This window comes from Terrapene carolina, unplaced genomic scaffold (assembly GCF_002925995.2).
Source record: "Terrapene carolina triunguis isolate 2854851 unplaced genomic scaffold, T_m_triunguis-2.0 Scaffold95, whole genome shotgun sequence".
NCBI lineage: Eukaryota > Metazoa > Chordata > Testudines > Emydidae > Terrapene > Terrapene triunguis.
The window spans coordinates 44,578,129-44,591,487 of NW_020664446.1; the positions used below are offsets into that span (position 1 = coordinate 44,578,129).

At 38.8% G+C, this 13,359-nt stretch overlaps 1 protein-coding gene across 5 annotated transcripts in view; it reads left to right on the top strand.

Annotated features, from left to right (window-relative positions):
* RUFY2 (RUN and FYVE domain containing 2) overlaps positions 1 to 13,359 on the top strand; it is a 65,110-nt gene that overhangs the window by 22,842 nt on the left and 28,909 nt on the right. For 4 of the 5 annotated variants that reach the window (XR_003899807.1, XM_029911341.1, XM_024210060.1 and 1 more), the window contains 5 exons: positions 3,371 to 3,440; positions 4,759 to 4,860; positions 5,754 to 5,870; positions 7,325 to 7,492; positions 9,082 to 9,179. Coding sequence is in view for 4 of the 5 variants with exons in the window: in XM_029911341.1 (XP_029767201.1) it covers positions 3,371 to 3,440; positions 4,759 to 4,860; positions 5,754 to 5,870; positions 7,325 to 7,492; positions 9,082 to 9,179 (555 nt within the window). In the remaining variant the exon portion in view is untranslated. The remainder of the gene's footprint in view (positions 1 to 3,370; positions 3,441 to 4,758; positions 4,861 to 5,753; positions 5,871 to 7,324; positions 7,493 to 9,081; positions 9,180 to 13,359) is intronic. The other variant, XM_024210056.1, reaches the window with a different exon arrangement.

The following is a 13,359-nucleotide window of genomic DNA, read 5'->3' on the forward strand; positions in this document are numbered from 1 at the left end:
TGTCAGGGTGGTTAAGCACAGAAATAAATTGCCTAGGGAGGTTGCGGAATCTCCATCATTGGAGATTTTTAAGAGCAGGTTAGACAAACACCTGTCTGGGATGGTCTAGCTAATACTTAGTCCTGCCATGAGTGCAGGGGACTGGACTAGATGACCTCTCTAGGTCCCTTCCACTCCTATGATTCTATGAATGGTTTGGTGGACCCTGACCATAACTGTGTACACTGGAGATCTAGAAAGAGAGTTTTCTAGAAAGAAGAGTTTCCCAACAAATAGCCAGTGTAAGTGGTACTTCGTACCGAGGAGATAGCTTTTTCTAATGCACATAAAATTGGTATTTGGACAGATCCTGATTTGAAGGCCTGTGAATATGCTGCCTTTTCTTAGGGTACGTCTATACCCAGCCGCTAGTTCGGCGGCTGGCAATCGAAGTTCTGGGTTCGATTTATCGCGTCTTGTCTGGACGCGATAAGTCGAACCCGGAAGTGCTCGCCGTCGACTGTGGTACTCCAGCTAGACGAGAGGAGTACCGCGGAGTCGACGGGGGAGCCTGCCTGCCGCGTGTGGACCGAGGTAAGATCAAACTAAGGTACTTCGAACTTCAGCTACGTTATTCACGTAGCTGAAGTTGCGTACCTTAGTTCGATTTGGGGGGTGAGTGTAGACCAAGCCTTAGGAAAAGTAGATGGAATTTAATTTAGATGGAGTGAATGAAGCATGTGGTAAAACAAAGAGAGCAACTTTCTCAGGAACTGATTTCCACATGATTGTTGAGTTCAGGTTTCCAATATTAGGTACAGCAGAGGTTAAAATATGGAATATGATGGAGGTAATATTTTTTTGATTAGTGAAAAAAGGGATTAAGGATCACTTCTTCTGGTAGCACCTTTACCAGTTTACCATACAAAATCAAAGGATGGGAAAAGATTTTCAGATGATATTTTATTTTCATAAACATTTGACGTGAAATATCCATATCCCATATAATGTACTATCAAAAACTCCTTTTATTAAATCTTTACTTTTAAGAGCAGAACCTACTGGGACTTGAGACGAGCCTCTGTTCTGATTTTGGGAAGTACCATTCTTCCATTGCTGAAATCCCCCAGTAGAGTGTTGCTGTGTAAACTTTCATTGTCCAGCTATGCCGGAACGACAGGAGACACAGGATTTGGGTTTAATTAGGCTGTAACTTTATTCTTAAAATATCTGGGACTACCCAGCAGATACAATTGTACAGTGCAGGTAATTCCATGATCATTTCCTTATACTCAGGGGCTATTGTCATCCGTCCCTCTTTGCCATCCCACAGCTGGGACTCTGCCACTGCCCCCTCTAGATGAGTGTAAAGGGGGCTGTAAAGAAGGGGGGATTTGACTCTCTGCCATGGAAGTTGTAGAAGTCCCTTCCCTCTTGTCCCCCCTCACTTTTAAAGCATGCCTCCTTTAAATCCTTTACCCATCCATTTTTTATCTGAGCCATATCCATTCCAACAGAGTACCTTCACCAGACATCTACCACAAGTTTCCATGAGTTGCAACTTTAAGGGCTAACCCCCCTTTTTTACCCCAGTAGATCCCCAGCTTGCTGTGGAGAAGGTGAAAAATCCACCTCGCCTAGGCCAATCTGGCAGTGAGGGAAAATTCCTTCTCAGCCATCTGTTCCCCTCCCCCCCCAATTCCTCCCTAGAGAAGAGGGGACTGACTGTAATGCCTGCAGTGGATCATGACAAAACTTTGTATTATAACTCCTTCCATGGGTGGGACGGTAACTGGGGCACTGCTCACCTGGTCCGGTTAAAGAGGGCTCTCTCGGAACTTCCCTGCCTATGAATACTTCCCATTTCTTGTGGTCAGCTGTAGGGGAAAGGAGCAGTGTCATCCCCCTGCCAGCTTGGTCCGGTTGTACTGTTTTCCTGCTTCCTATCTGGAAAAGGTAATCCGCTTGGGGTCAGGGGCTTAAGCGGGCAATGGCCCCCTTTCCACCAGCCTGCCATACAAGCCTCATTCCTGCAGTTAAAGGGGGTAATTTTCCTTTTCCGTCCAGCTGAACAAAGCCTCCCCTCCCCCAGCTTAATGCACAGTGAGGATGTTCACAGTATTGCTGTGTAAAGGAAAAAACTACTGCAACAGAAGTTAAAAATATCTATAGAAGCTATATGAAACTATATTATTTCAATCTCTATCACATTGTTATTTTAAACATCAGTAATGTGCTTGTTGATTATTATTTATTATTTGTATTGCGATAGCAACAAGATGCCCCAATTAGTAGTGAGGCCCCATTCTGCTAAACACTGTACAGACACCTATGAATTCTCTAATAAGAGGTATGAGACAACAAATGGGATGTAACAAATGAAAGTGGGGGAGGGCGAGTGAGTAGAATTGCTGCAATAAGACCAAGTGAATTGATCGGTTGCCTATGTTTATAACTTGATGATTTCAAGATATTTTTAAAAAAATACACACATGCACATACGCTTTTCTGTACCGAACACCCCACAAACTAGCTGCTCCCATGCACATATAAATAACAATCAACCCTCCATCTAGCCATTGATTATCAGTTGGGAGTCTTCTATAGGCATCATAGTAGAAGTAGGTTTGGAGGAAAGAGCACTTGTCTTTACAGACTTGGTTGGGGATTGTTCAATGCATAAAAGTCAGCCTTGGAAGATGCTTGTGGGAGAAATTGGCAGTCAGACAGTGGAGGAGGCTTGGTGGGAGGGAGAAGCTATATAAGAGATGAGCAGATAAGTAGGAAGGGACACAGCTGTGAAGGGCCTTAAAGATAAAATCAAAAAGCTTGAAAATAATGTGGTGGGAAAAGGAGGGCTAAAGGAGGGATTTCAAGGAGGAAATGATATGAATAGAATAATGGAGAAGGAAAATGATTTTAGTAGCTGTGTTTTGAATGGACCTTAAGGGGGAGTGGAGGCCAGGGAGAAGTAGTATGCAGTAGTTAAGCTGGGGAAGTGCTGAGAATCTGGACAAGAGTTTTAATTGTATGGGAAAAAAGCAGACAGCTTTGGAAAACACATCGAGGACAAAGCAGCAAAATTTGGATGCCGTGTGGTTGTGAAGGATGAGGGAGCAGTAGTCAAAGATGACACCCAAATCATGGGCTTGGGTGGCAGGGATGTTGACAATGTTGTCAACAGTGACCGGCATTGCAGGGAGGAGAGCGTATCACATAAGTATTCATTAAAGGGAAATAATCTGTAACATTTTTAGAAACAATTTCCAACTGCAATGATGCAGTCCTGTTGGCTGTTGCCAATAAACTTAGTGCTTGGCGTAAACCTTTTTGTGTGTGTTTGTATGAGTTTTGGTGTAATACTGAATATTGATTTCTTTATTACTTTCAGTAGCACAGTCAGCAGCCTTCATACAAGAGTTGATTCATTAGAGAAGTCAAACACTAAACTAATTGAAGAGGTATTGTTTCTTAGTAATGTGTAATACTATTTTTTAACCAGTGGTGAACATGTTTCCTTTTTTCCTCCCTCTACAAGTACAGTCTAATTAACTGTACTGAAACACTGCCTAATATATTCAGCTACATTTGACTCAGTCTGAAGAAATAACACAATGGTTGCTGGGACTTGTGGTCAGCTTTATCCCAGTGGACTATTGGATTAGTAAAATGCTGTAAAACATTGCAGTTTCACAGCAGGATTTAAGAGTGTATAGAAGAACCCTATCTTAAATGTGCTGGGAGTTGCTGTCAGTACCATTTTGTGGAGACCATTGAGTAAAGGCATTCTTCAGACTACCAATCCACAGGAGAGCTAGATCTAGTTGAGCGGACAATGTATAATTATCTCAGCTCAAGCCAAAGGACTCTTTTTCTAAAAGCTCATTCACAATATGCAGGTATAAGTTTGTCTGCCTCTCTGTGCCAGGTTTTTTTGTTTTTTGTTTTAACATCCCGTAGTTTCCAATCTCTTAATACTTGAAGTAGATAATATATTTGGGATTAGGAGTGGAAGATCAGTTTTTCCCCTTCTTTCTTACTTGCCCTGAAAGAGAAATGGGGGAAATGTGATATTTCTACATTTAGCAGTTGAGGAGGCTGTTAGTTTATTCTGGATGTGAACAAATCCAGATAATGAACAGAATGTATACCGCCCCTTACCCCCGACCCATGTTTCTTGCAAACTCTTACAAATCCTCTGCTCTCCCCATAGTCCACCCCTTCTGACAAGTCTTCTGCCTAACTACCAGGATTAAGTAGGGGCCCAGAAATACTCTGCTGAGGCCTTTCTTTATTCTGTCACACTGTAGGACTTTCCTGTCCTCAGTGTCCCAGATTTATCCTTCCTTACCCAGGAAATTTGCTTGTGTAAGATGCTGCATAAAGCAGCATACAGTATACCTAGAGGTTCATGTTGAGAAACTGCTTAAAAACAGAAAATATATCCATTTAACTTGAAGTATATATAAGAACTTTAACAAGGGGGAAAAAAGGAAGTATGGATACTTTAGCTAGAATAGAGTACCACTGAAAAGCTGTTCCTCTGTACAAGAGATGTAAAATAAAAAAGATGGTCCTAATTTAGATTTATTCTCACCTCAGTATGTGACTCCTACTATAAATGGTAGTTGTGCATGCACACAAAATAGATCTCTTATTCAGCACACTATGAGACTAGAGTAAGCAGTAATGTTAGCTATGTACATATTAGAATAATTTTGGTTTTTTTTAGTGTTCACAAAAATAGTCATACACTTTCTCTCTTTTTTTCCCTTTTAGTTAGCAATAGCAAAAAACAATATAATTAAACTTCAGGAAGAAAATCATCAGTTAAGAAGTGAAAACACACTTATTTTAATGAAAACACAGCATCACCTAGAGGTATGTGAATTCAGTATAATTAAATGTTACCTGGCTTCTTATCATTTGAATGTTTTATGTTGGCAACTATATCTCAGCAAATAATTGAACTGACTTAAAACAGTTTTATGCAAGGAATAGGCCTATGTGATTTGTTACCTTTATGTCTTATGATAAAGTTTATCTAAATATTGTAGGAATCAATCTAGATTAATTTATTATTCTAAACAAATTTTTAGGATTCTTTTCCTTACGTTTTGCGTTTGATCTTTGAGATTTTACAACTTTCTGTTTGCAGTGGTTAAGGTAATATTTTACTGTAAAACTTGTCAGAAAATAATTTGTGCGTTGGACTGGGATATTGTACATCCTGTACTACTCTGAACAGTCATTATGAATAATTTTAGATTGTTATTGAAAAATATTTCTGGATAACCTGGAGACCCCTATATCAGTGATATTTAAATAACTGGGTGAATTAAATGCTTCTGGGGTTACTCAGAGACCTGGTGAAATATTGTACCACAAATTACTCTTCTGGGCCTCAGTTCAGCAACATACTTATGCACATGTCTAATTTTAAGCATGTGAGTTGTCTCCTTCCGGTTAATGGGATTACTCACATGCTTAAAAATTAGGCATGTGCATAAGTAACTTGTTGAATCACAAGTCTGCAATAAATTCATTTAATTTTCAAGGTTCACGTATTTAAGCTAAAATGTAATTCTCAATTTAAAAGTGATAAATACATAATGTAGACAACCTTGGATCCTGTTGGTTCAGTGTGTGTGTATTGTGCTTACGTAGTCCATTGTGAATGTAAGCAACTTTTCTCTCTACAAATTTGTTACATTTAATTATAACAATTGTTATATTTGTAATGAAAACCAGATACATCTGTAATTTCTGCATAGGTAACCAAAGTGGATGTTGAGGCAGAGCTTCAAACATACAGACACTCCAGACAGGGTCTGGATGAAATGTACAATGAAGCACGCAGACAACTTCGAGAAGAATCACAATTACGACAAGTGAGTGCATTTAAAATGTGCTATGTAAAACTCGACAAGATAAACATTTACTGTCTCTTTAATATGTTATTTGACTATTTCTAGCTTTACATTTTTTCCAGGGGATGTGTGCTGCTAGTAATCTACCACACTTTTTCTCTAACCTCATGAAAAGGTTGTTTCAAGTTTTTGAAAACTTGGAGCCATTATATTAGTATTTCTTTAACAGTAGTGTCACTAAGCATAATTAGGAAGAATTTTGATTTTTGTATGAATAATGTGTTGGATTTTAGCAGCTATGTTAATTTCAAATGTTTAGCCATCATCAGTACATTGAATAGGTTTTCTGTATGCATGCATTAAATGTTTTTTCCAAAAGTAGAAATACTTATTGTTTTTGACTTTTTAATGTTGTAAATAGAAAATTGACTCTTTTATTCTTAAAATATTATTTCACTTATGAGAAATTATGCAAATTATGATATTGCATAAAATGAGGTGGCTTTTATTAAGGTACAAACAAATGAACACAAGTCACCAAATGCATGACTGAGTGTAATGTTTACATAATATTTACAGTATCTGTTTTGCCAAGTTTCACAGAACGTAGAGATTTGTGAAGGTGAAAATCCAGCACTGCAGAACCTGCAGTGTCGTATCTTAGTTTTGCATCGGAAATACTAAATAAAATGTTGCATAGCTATTTACAAAATCTGTGTTGACAGAGTATAGGATTGCCAACCCTCCCGGATTGGCCGGGAGTCTCCTGGAATCAGCCAATCTCCCGGTTGCTGTTGAAAACAATCCGGGAGATTTTAATAGGCCAAAAATCCGGTTGGCGGGGGCGGCGCAGCAGGGCTAAGGCAGGCTCCCTACCTGCCCTGGCTTGGTGCAGCTCCCAGAAGTAGTGACATGTCCCTGCGGCCCCTAGGCGCAGGCAGGGACGGCCGGGGGATCTCTGTGTGCTGCCTCTGCCCCGAGCGCCAACTCCACAGCTCCCATTGGCCGGAAACGGCAGCCAGTGGGAGCTGTGGGGGCGGTGCCTGCAGGGATGGGCAGAGCTGCCTTGCTTCCGGGAGACGCCGGAGGTAAGTGCTGTCCAGCCGGAGCCCACAGCCCCTGCCACTGCCCTGAGCCCCCTCCTGCACCCAAACTCCCTCCCAGAGCCCACATCCCCTCCTGTATCCCAATCCCCTGCCCCAGACCGGATCTCCCTCCCATACTCTGAACCCATTGGCCCCAGCCCAGAACCCCCATCCCCTCCCACACCCCAAACCTCTACCCCAGCCTGGTGATAGTGAGTGAGGGTGGGAGAGATGGAAGGAGGATGGAGTTGAGTGGGGGGTGGGACCTTGGAGAAGGGGCGGGGCAGGGGGCGGGGTGACAGGGCAGGGGGCGGGGCAAGGGTGTTTGGGTTTGTGCAATTACTTGGCAACCCTAACAGAGTATAATATGTGTTTTTGTGCAACTTGTAGGATATAGAGAATGAGCTAATGGTCCAAGTTAGTATGAAACATGAGATAGAACTTGCAATGAAGTTGTTGGAGAAAGACATTCATGAGAAACAAGACACCCTCATAGGCCTTCGACATCAGCTAGATGAAGTTAAAGCAATTAACATAGAAATGTACCAAAAGCTGCAGGTAAAAGAGAACTTTCTTAAATTGTTGAAACCTCTTTGAAGTATAAATGTAAGATGTGTGTGACTTTTGAAATAGTGCATGCTACTCATGACATTTGAAACAGTATAGCAATAGAAGAGTATTTGTTTTAGAAAGCTGATAGTCTTTCATCCCTATGTTAAATTCTTGTTTTCTTAGTTTTGCTCATTGTCACTGCTTTTTTAGCTCAGCTCTCTACTTCTACCCTCTTCCTCTTTCAGAATAAGATCTTCATGCTACCTGTATAAGTTAACTGCATTCACATAAGGCAGGTTTTATGGAAGTCATTTTAAAGCATCACTGTGATGTATAGAGGACGGAAGCACAAGTGATCATCATGGTACTGTACATAGGGAGAATAATATACCTGGAGTTTTGTGCTCCATTTGCGGGACCATATTAGAAAGAACAGTGAAGGAATTGTAAAAAGTAAAGGAGGATAGTGAAGTGGTTAAATGGGCTTTGAGAGTTATAACTGTGAAGATCAATTAGGAAAATTGGATTCATGTTAATTAGAAAAGAGACTATTAAGAAGGGATATAACATTCTTTGCAATGCCACAGAAATACTTGTGAGGGTAAGAGGCTCCAGATTTCAGAGTTCACAAACTGCAGCTAAGAAACGACCAAACACCAAGGAAATTCAAGAGAAAGTACTTTGTGATAATTTTAACGTGTGGTAATTTTCATGTGTGGAACAAGTTGTCAAAGGCAGGAATAGAAGTTAGTTATGACCACTTGAGAAAGTGCGTATAGAAATGACATTACACAATGCAAAGAGTAGACAAGTAGATGCATGGACCAAGATGCCACTGTCCACTTCTAAATGTTGTGTGTAGAAAGCAAAACAGGAATAAAGATCTGTCTTTAGTAAAATAAACTGAGACAGTATAGAAAAAGGCTCTTCAGTATTATTTTTGGTGTTTATGCAGAATGTCTGTCAGAGATCTGTAGTTTTTCTGTTTTAATGTCTGTTTTGAAACTTTTGTGTGGTGATATTAATTAGATTTAATGACAATATTGTACCTATATTTAGACCTTGAAGCAGGGATGTTCACAGTTGTCAGAGGCTGGTTAAAATGTTAGAATATTAAAGTACTCAACTATATCAGTAAGTAATTTTAGCTGTTGTTCTGGTACAGACCTAAGGCCTTATCGGTGCCTACCACCTTGCAGGATTGGGCCCATAAAGACCTCCGTGTGAACTAAAACTAATGCTTATAGGTGGTGTTGCTATGGATATAATGAGTTATTTAAAAAAAAATTAGCACTGAATTTTAGTAGACTCAAAAAAAAGATATTTAAAAGAAATAAACTGAAAAATGTATATTATTAAATAGAGTGTACACTTGTAAAATTCCAATAAAATGCAAATATACTTTAGATTGAAATTCTATACTTAGATATTTTTCTTGAATATTGCTTTTTTTTTTAGATGGGAATATTTTAAAAACAAATAAGCAAACAAATCCCAAAGCCATATTACAAATATTTTCCTTAAGAGAATGAACAAAAGCATCAAAAATATAGTTTAATATAAAACCTGCTTCAGTATTAATCTGTTCAATATAGGTTTCTGAAGATGCCATGAAAGAAAAGAATGAAATAATTGGTCGACTAGAGGATAAGACCAATCAAATTACTGCAACTATGAAACAATTGGAACAAAGGTACAGCATCCATCTCTATTTTACTTACTTTTCCACATTCATTCCTCCTCCCTTACTGCATTCCCACACAGCTGCCACTGAAACTTAACTCTCAGTAGGAAGTTTTAAAGAAGCATCATCTTTTGGAATTGCAACTGGTGTTTTACCATTGCTTTTCAAACACATAGATTTATTTTTTGATGTTGAGAAGGCCAAGACTATAACAGGGTTCAAAAAAGAACTAGATAAGTTCATGGAGGGTAGGTCCATCAATGGCTATTAGCCAGGATGGGCAGGGATGGTGTTCCTAGCCTCTGTTTGCCAGAAGCTGGGAATGGGCAACTGGGGATGGTTCACTTGATCATTACCTGTTCTGTTCATTCCCTTTGGGGCACCTGGCATTGGCCACTGTTGGAAGACAGGATACTGGACTAAATGGAACTTTGGTCAGACCCAGTATGGCCGCTCTAATGTACTGTAAGAGTGGAAAAAATAGAGCCATAAACCAAGGCTTTTTATGTCGATTCTCTTTCACCATTCACTGGTGCTGGCATTCTGTGCCGGCACCCAAGGTTGTTCTTTCAGTTACCGCGCTCAATGATGGCCACTTCAGAATTCTGATTCATTGTTACCTCTGTGTTATATTTTAATGCTATTCAATAAGGCTTTGACTCACCAAAGCACATGGTTAACTTTAAGCAAGACTACTCACTTGCTTAAAGTTAAGCCTGTGCTAAGTGTTGTGGATCAGGACCCTGGCTGGCCAAGATTCCAAAGCTTACATTAATTGCTTTGGAAACTCCCTCAGTGTAAAGAATGTACACATGAGTATTACACCATGAATTAGTAAAATGAAATGATACAGTACCAGTGTGTAAGTTTATATTGTGGTTACTATATATTTGTTACATAATATAAAGATGTGATTTGTGTGCTTCAGTTATTTAAATGAAATAGACTATATGGATCGTTAATATTTTTAATTGTAAAATGTAACATATCCATAGCCCTGTCATGTTGGTGTTGACATGTCTTACCATTGTTTTCTTTAAAAGCTACTTATGAAAAACATAATTATGTATTAAAAGATTTAGTGACATGAATATTCTTTTATTGACATCCTTTCTCCTCTTTTTTCTTTCTTTTTTTCCTTTATCCCAATTTTTACATTTTGAACTTTACTACCTTTATCTGTCTTTGATTTTGTCCATTACATACGTGAAGTGACAAAGATCTGTTAACTCAAACTAGGACTATTGCAATGTCATTTGTGAAATGTGCCAGCAATGAAGCACAGCACCAATACAAACTTGTCAAAGATATATCATTCTGAAAGCTACTTGGCTATTGATAGAGTAAAATTTGTATGAGTTGGTTTAAAAAAATATGGTTATGATCTTAAATATTATAAAATGGTATTGGGAAATCCTGTATTATAATTGGTCAGTAAGCACTAGTGATTTTGACACAATGTCACAAGTTGGAACGACTTTGTTTTCCGAAATAAAATAATCTCCATCCCTTTCTCCCCTCCCCTCCCAAAGAATAAAAAAAATCACTGTAATATTATTGACCAATCAGAAACTAGAATTTTCTAATGCTATTTAATCATTTTACTTTTTTTTAATGTTAAATACAAAGTTTATTTTAAAATGTTAGCTGCCTTTATATTTTTGATTTCTCATTGCCCTGACACTTACCTCCAGTTATAGGGTTTTCCCTCACCCCTTATTTATAGCATTTAAATAAATAAAGAACCTCCCTTTCAATTAATAAAAAAAACCCCACATTTTTATTGTTGTTGCACTTTCAGGGCTTCTCTGTACCAGAAAACATGTTGTCAACTCTTTTAATGTGGTTGCTGGTAGCATCACTTTCTTGAGTAGCGTAGACAGACGTATTTTTCCTGAGAACTGGCTAAAACAGCTTATAAAAATGTTCCATATGTTCTGTCTGTATTTTACAAAAACAAAACCCAAATAATTTCTGTATTTGTAGGACTCCCTTATACACAGCTAAAATACAGTTCAGTCTGCTAGCATAGAGTAGAATGTAAGATGTTTTAACAGAGCTACTGTATCATGGAAACAACCGAGATATGATTAGAACTAAAGACTATAAAGCAAGAACGCCTTATCTACGTAGAAATCTTCATAACTGTAATTCCCCCCAGTACAACTCCACCAGGGTAGCAATAGTGTAAAGTGTATCATAGGCAGGACTCAAACATTTAGGGGTAGATCCTCAGATGGTATATACATTTTCAACTGAGGATTTGCTCTTATCTGAGTTGCTACCCTGGTGGAGCTGCACTGGATATAGCTATAGAGTTTGCAAGCTGCTAGTGGAGATACAGATTCTATAGATGCTAGCATGGTTCTCAGAAAAAAAATCCTTGTCCATATTAGTCTTGGAAATTGTGCTAATGCAGTTTCAGCTGAAGTTTAGAGAGGGTCTTAGTGGTGTTTTTAGCTTTCCTGTTTCGTTTAGTCTTTCACCCTTCTCTGCCTTCTGGCATAGCAGCAAGAATTAGCCTTGCTGTGCACCAATATTCTCCCTTCTCCTATCCATCCACTTTGGCCCTATTTGTATTACAATTACAAACACATCAAGGAACTTCATTACAACACATTGTATTGTAGAGTGGACCCTAACAGTTTTTCATATCTAGGCTAAATTCAGATGCTTTAAAATAACATGATTCAAGTCCAGTCTGTTGTCATTTCTGCACTGGCAGTTCTTAGTAATTATCCCACCAGTGCAGCTTCACCACTGGTAGCATGAGTGTAGATGGGGAACTGGAGCTTTTATTAACATGAAATCTAATTCTGCTGAGATGTCTAGTAATGCTGGTGCACTGTCTGCATGAGCCCTCTCATTGGTTGTCTGATAGCACTGCAATGGTAGGCAGTTTCCCAAAGATGTCCAGTGTAGATGCATACTACTTTATAAAACATTAGTAGGTGGGCTCCCTAACATGGTTGTGTTTGTAGTGTAGACAGGGCCAGTAAGAAAGCTTTCATTTAATTTTACATTTAACAATGATTAAACTGGGAGTTGTGTGTTACTCTACATTCAGCTGACTGGGACGTGATGATTCAAGCCAAGCCTTGAGAGAAGAGCTCCTCAGTTTTCTCTGAACAAGACTTTGAGGGCTTGTGTACGATACAGATGCTACAGCAGCACAGCTATGGTGCTGCAAAGATGCTGTAGTGTAGACACTTGCTACAGCGACAGAAGGGGTTTTCCATCACTGTAGTTAATCCACCTCCTTGAGAGGTGGTGTTCTTCTGTTGAACTAGTGGTGTCTAGACTGGAGCGTAGGTTGGCTTCACAATGTCTTTTGGGGGTGTGATTTTTTTTCCACACCCCTCAGTGCAATGTATCTATGTCAATCTAAGTTTTAGGTGTAGACCAGGTCTGAGAAGGGAGAAAAGAGGCAATTGTAAAATGAGATACCTCAATTGGGATGGGGCTCTGAATGACGTTTTACTGGCTACTCTAATCTTCCTTGTATATCCCAATAAGACAGTTGAATATGGAGTAACATACAATTTTTGATTTAGTGTTTACATTTCAGTTAAATTTAAACCCCCTATTTTTTGGGCTGAAGAGAAGGTCAAACAGAGATAAATCTTGATGCATTGGTGAGGTATGAGTGAGAGGAGAGGGCTATCCAAAACAGGAATGCAAAATCCCTTTAAAATCAAAAGGAAAGATCTTAAATGAAAGCCTGACTTCTGTTATTTATTCAGTTTCATTTGTTTTGTTTATCATATGGAGCTATTTTTAACTATGATTTTTAATACAGATTATTTAAATGTATTTAATAATGTTATTTATTAGTGGTTATTCTGTAAGTATAGTAAGATGCTCCAGGGTGTGTTCTGCTGTCTTACTACAGCTGTGTTCTTACTATCTGATTCCAGTGTTCCGTATTCAGGCTCATGTCTGAATTGCATCAAGCCATTCCAGCACAACACACACTGTCTTATTGATTCATTAGTATAGACAAAGTAGTTACTGTACTTCTACAGTTCTTGTAAAAATGCCTCCCACAATAAAACATATATGTACGCTCAAAGTTAGAGCAGTAAGTGATATAGATCAATTATAAAATCTGTATGGTTATGCTTTGATGGCATCTGTTAATGGTGAACATAAAATAAAAACAAATTGGAAGACTTAATCTGCTTTTCTT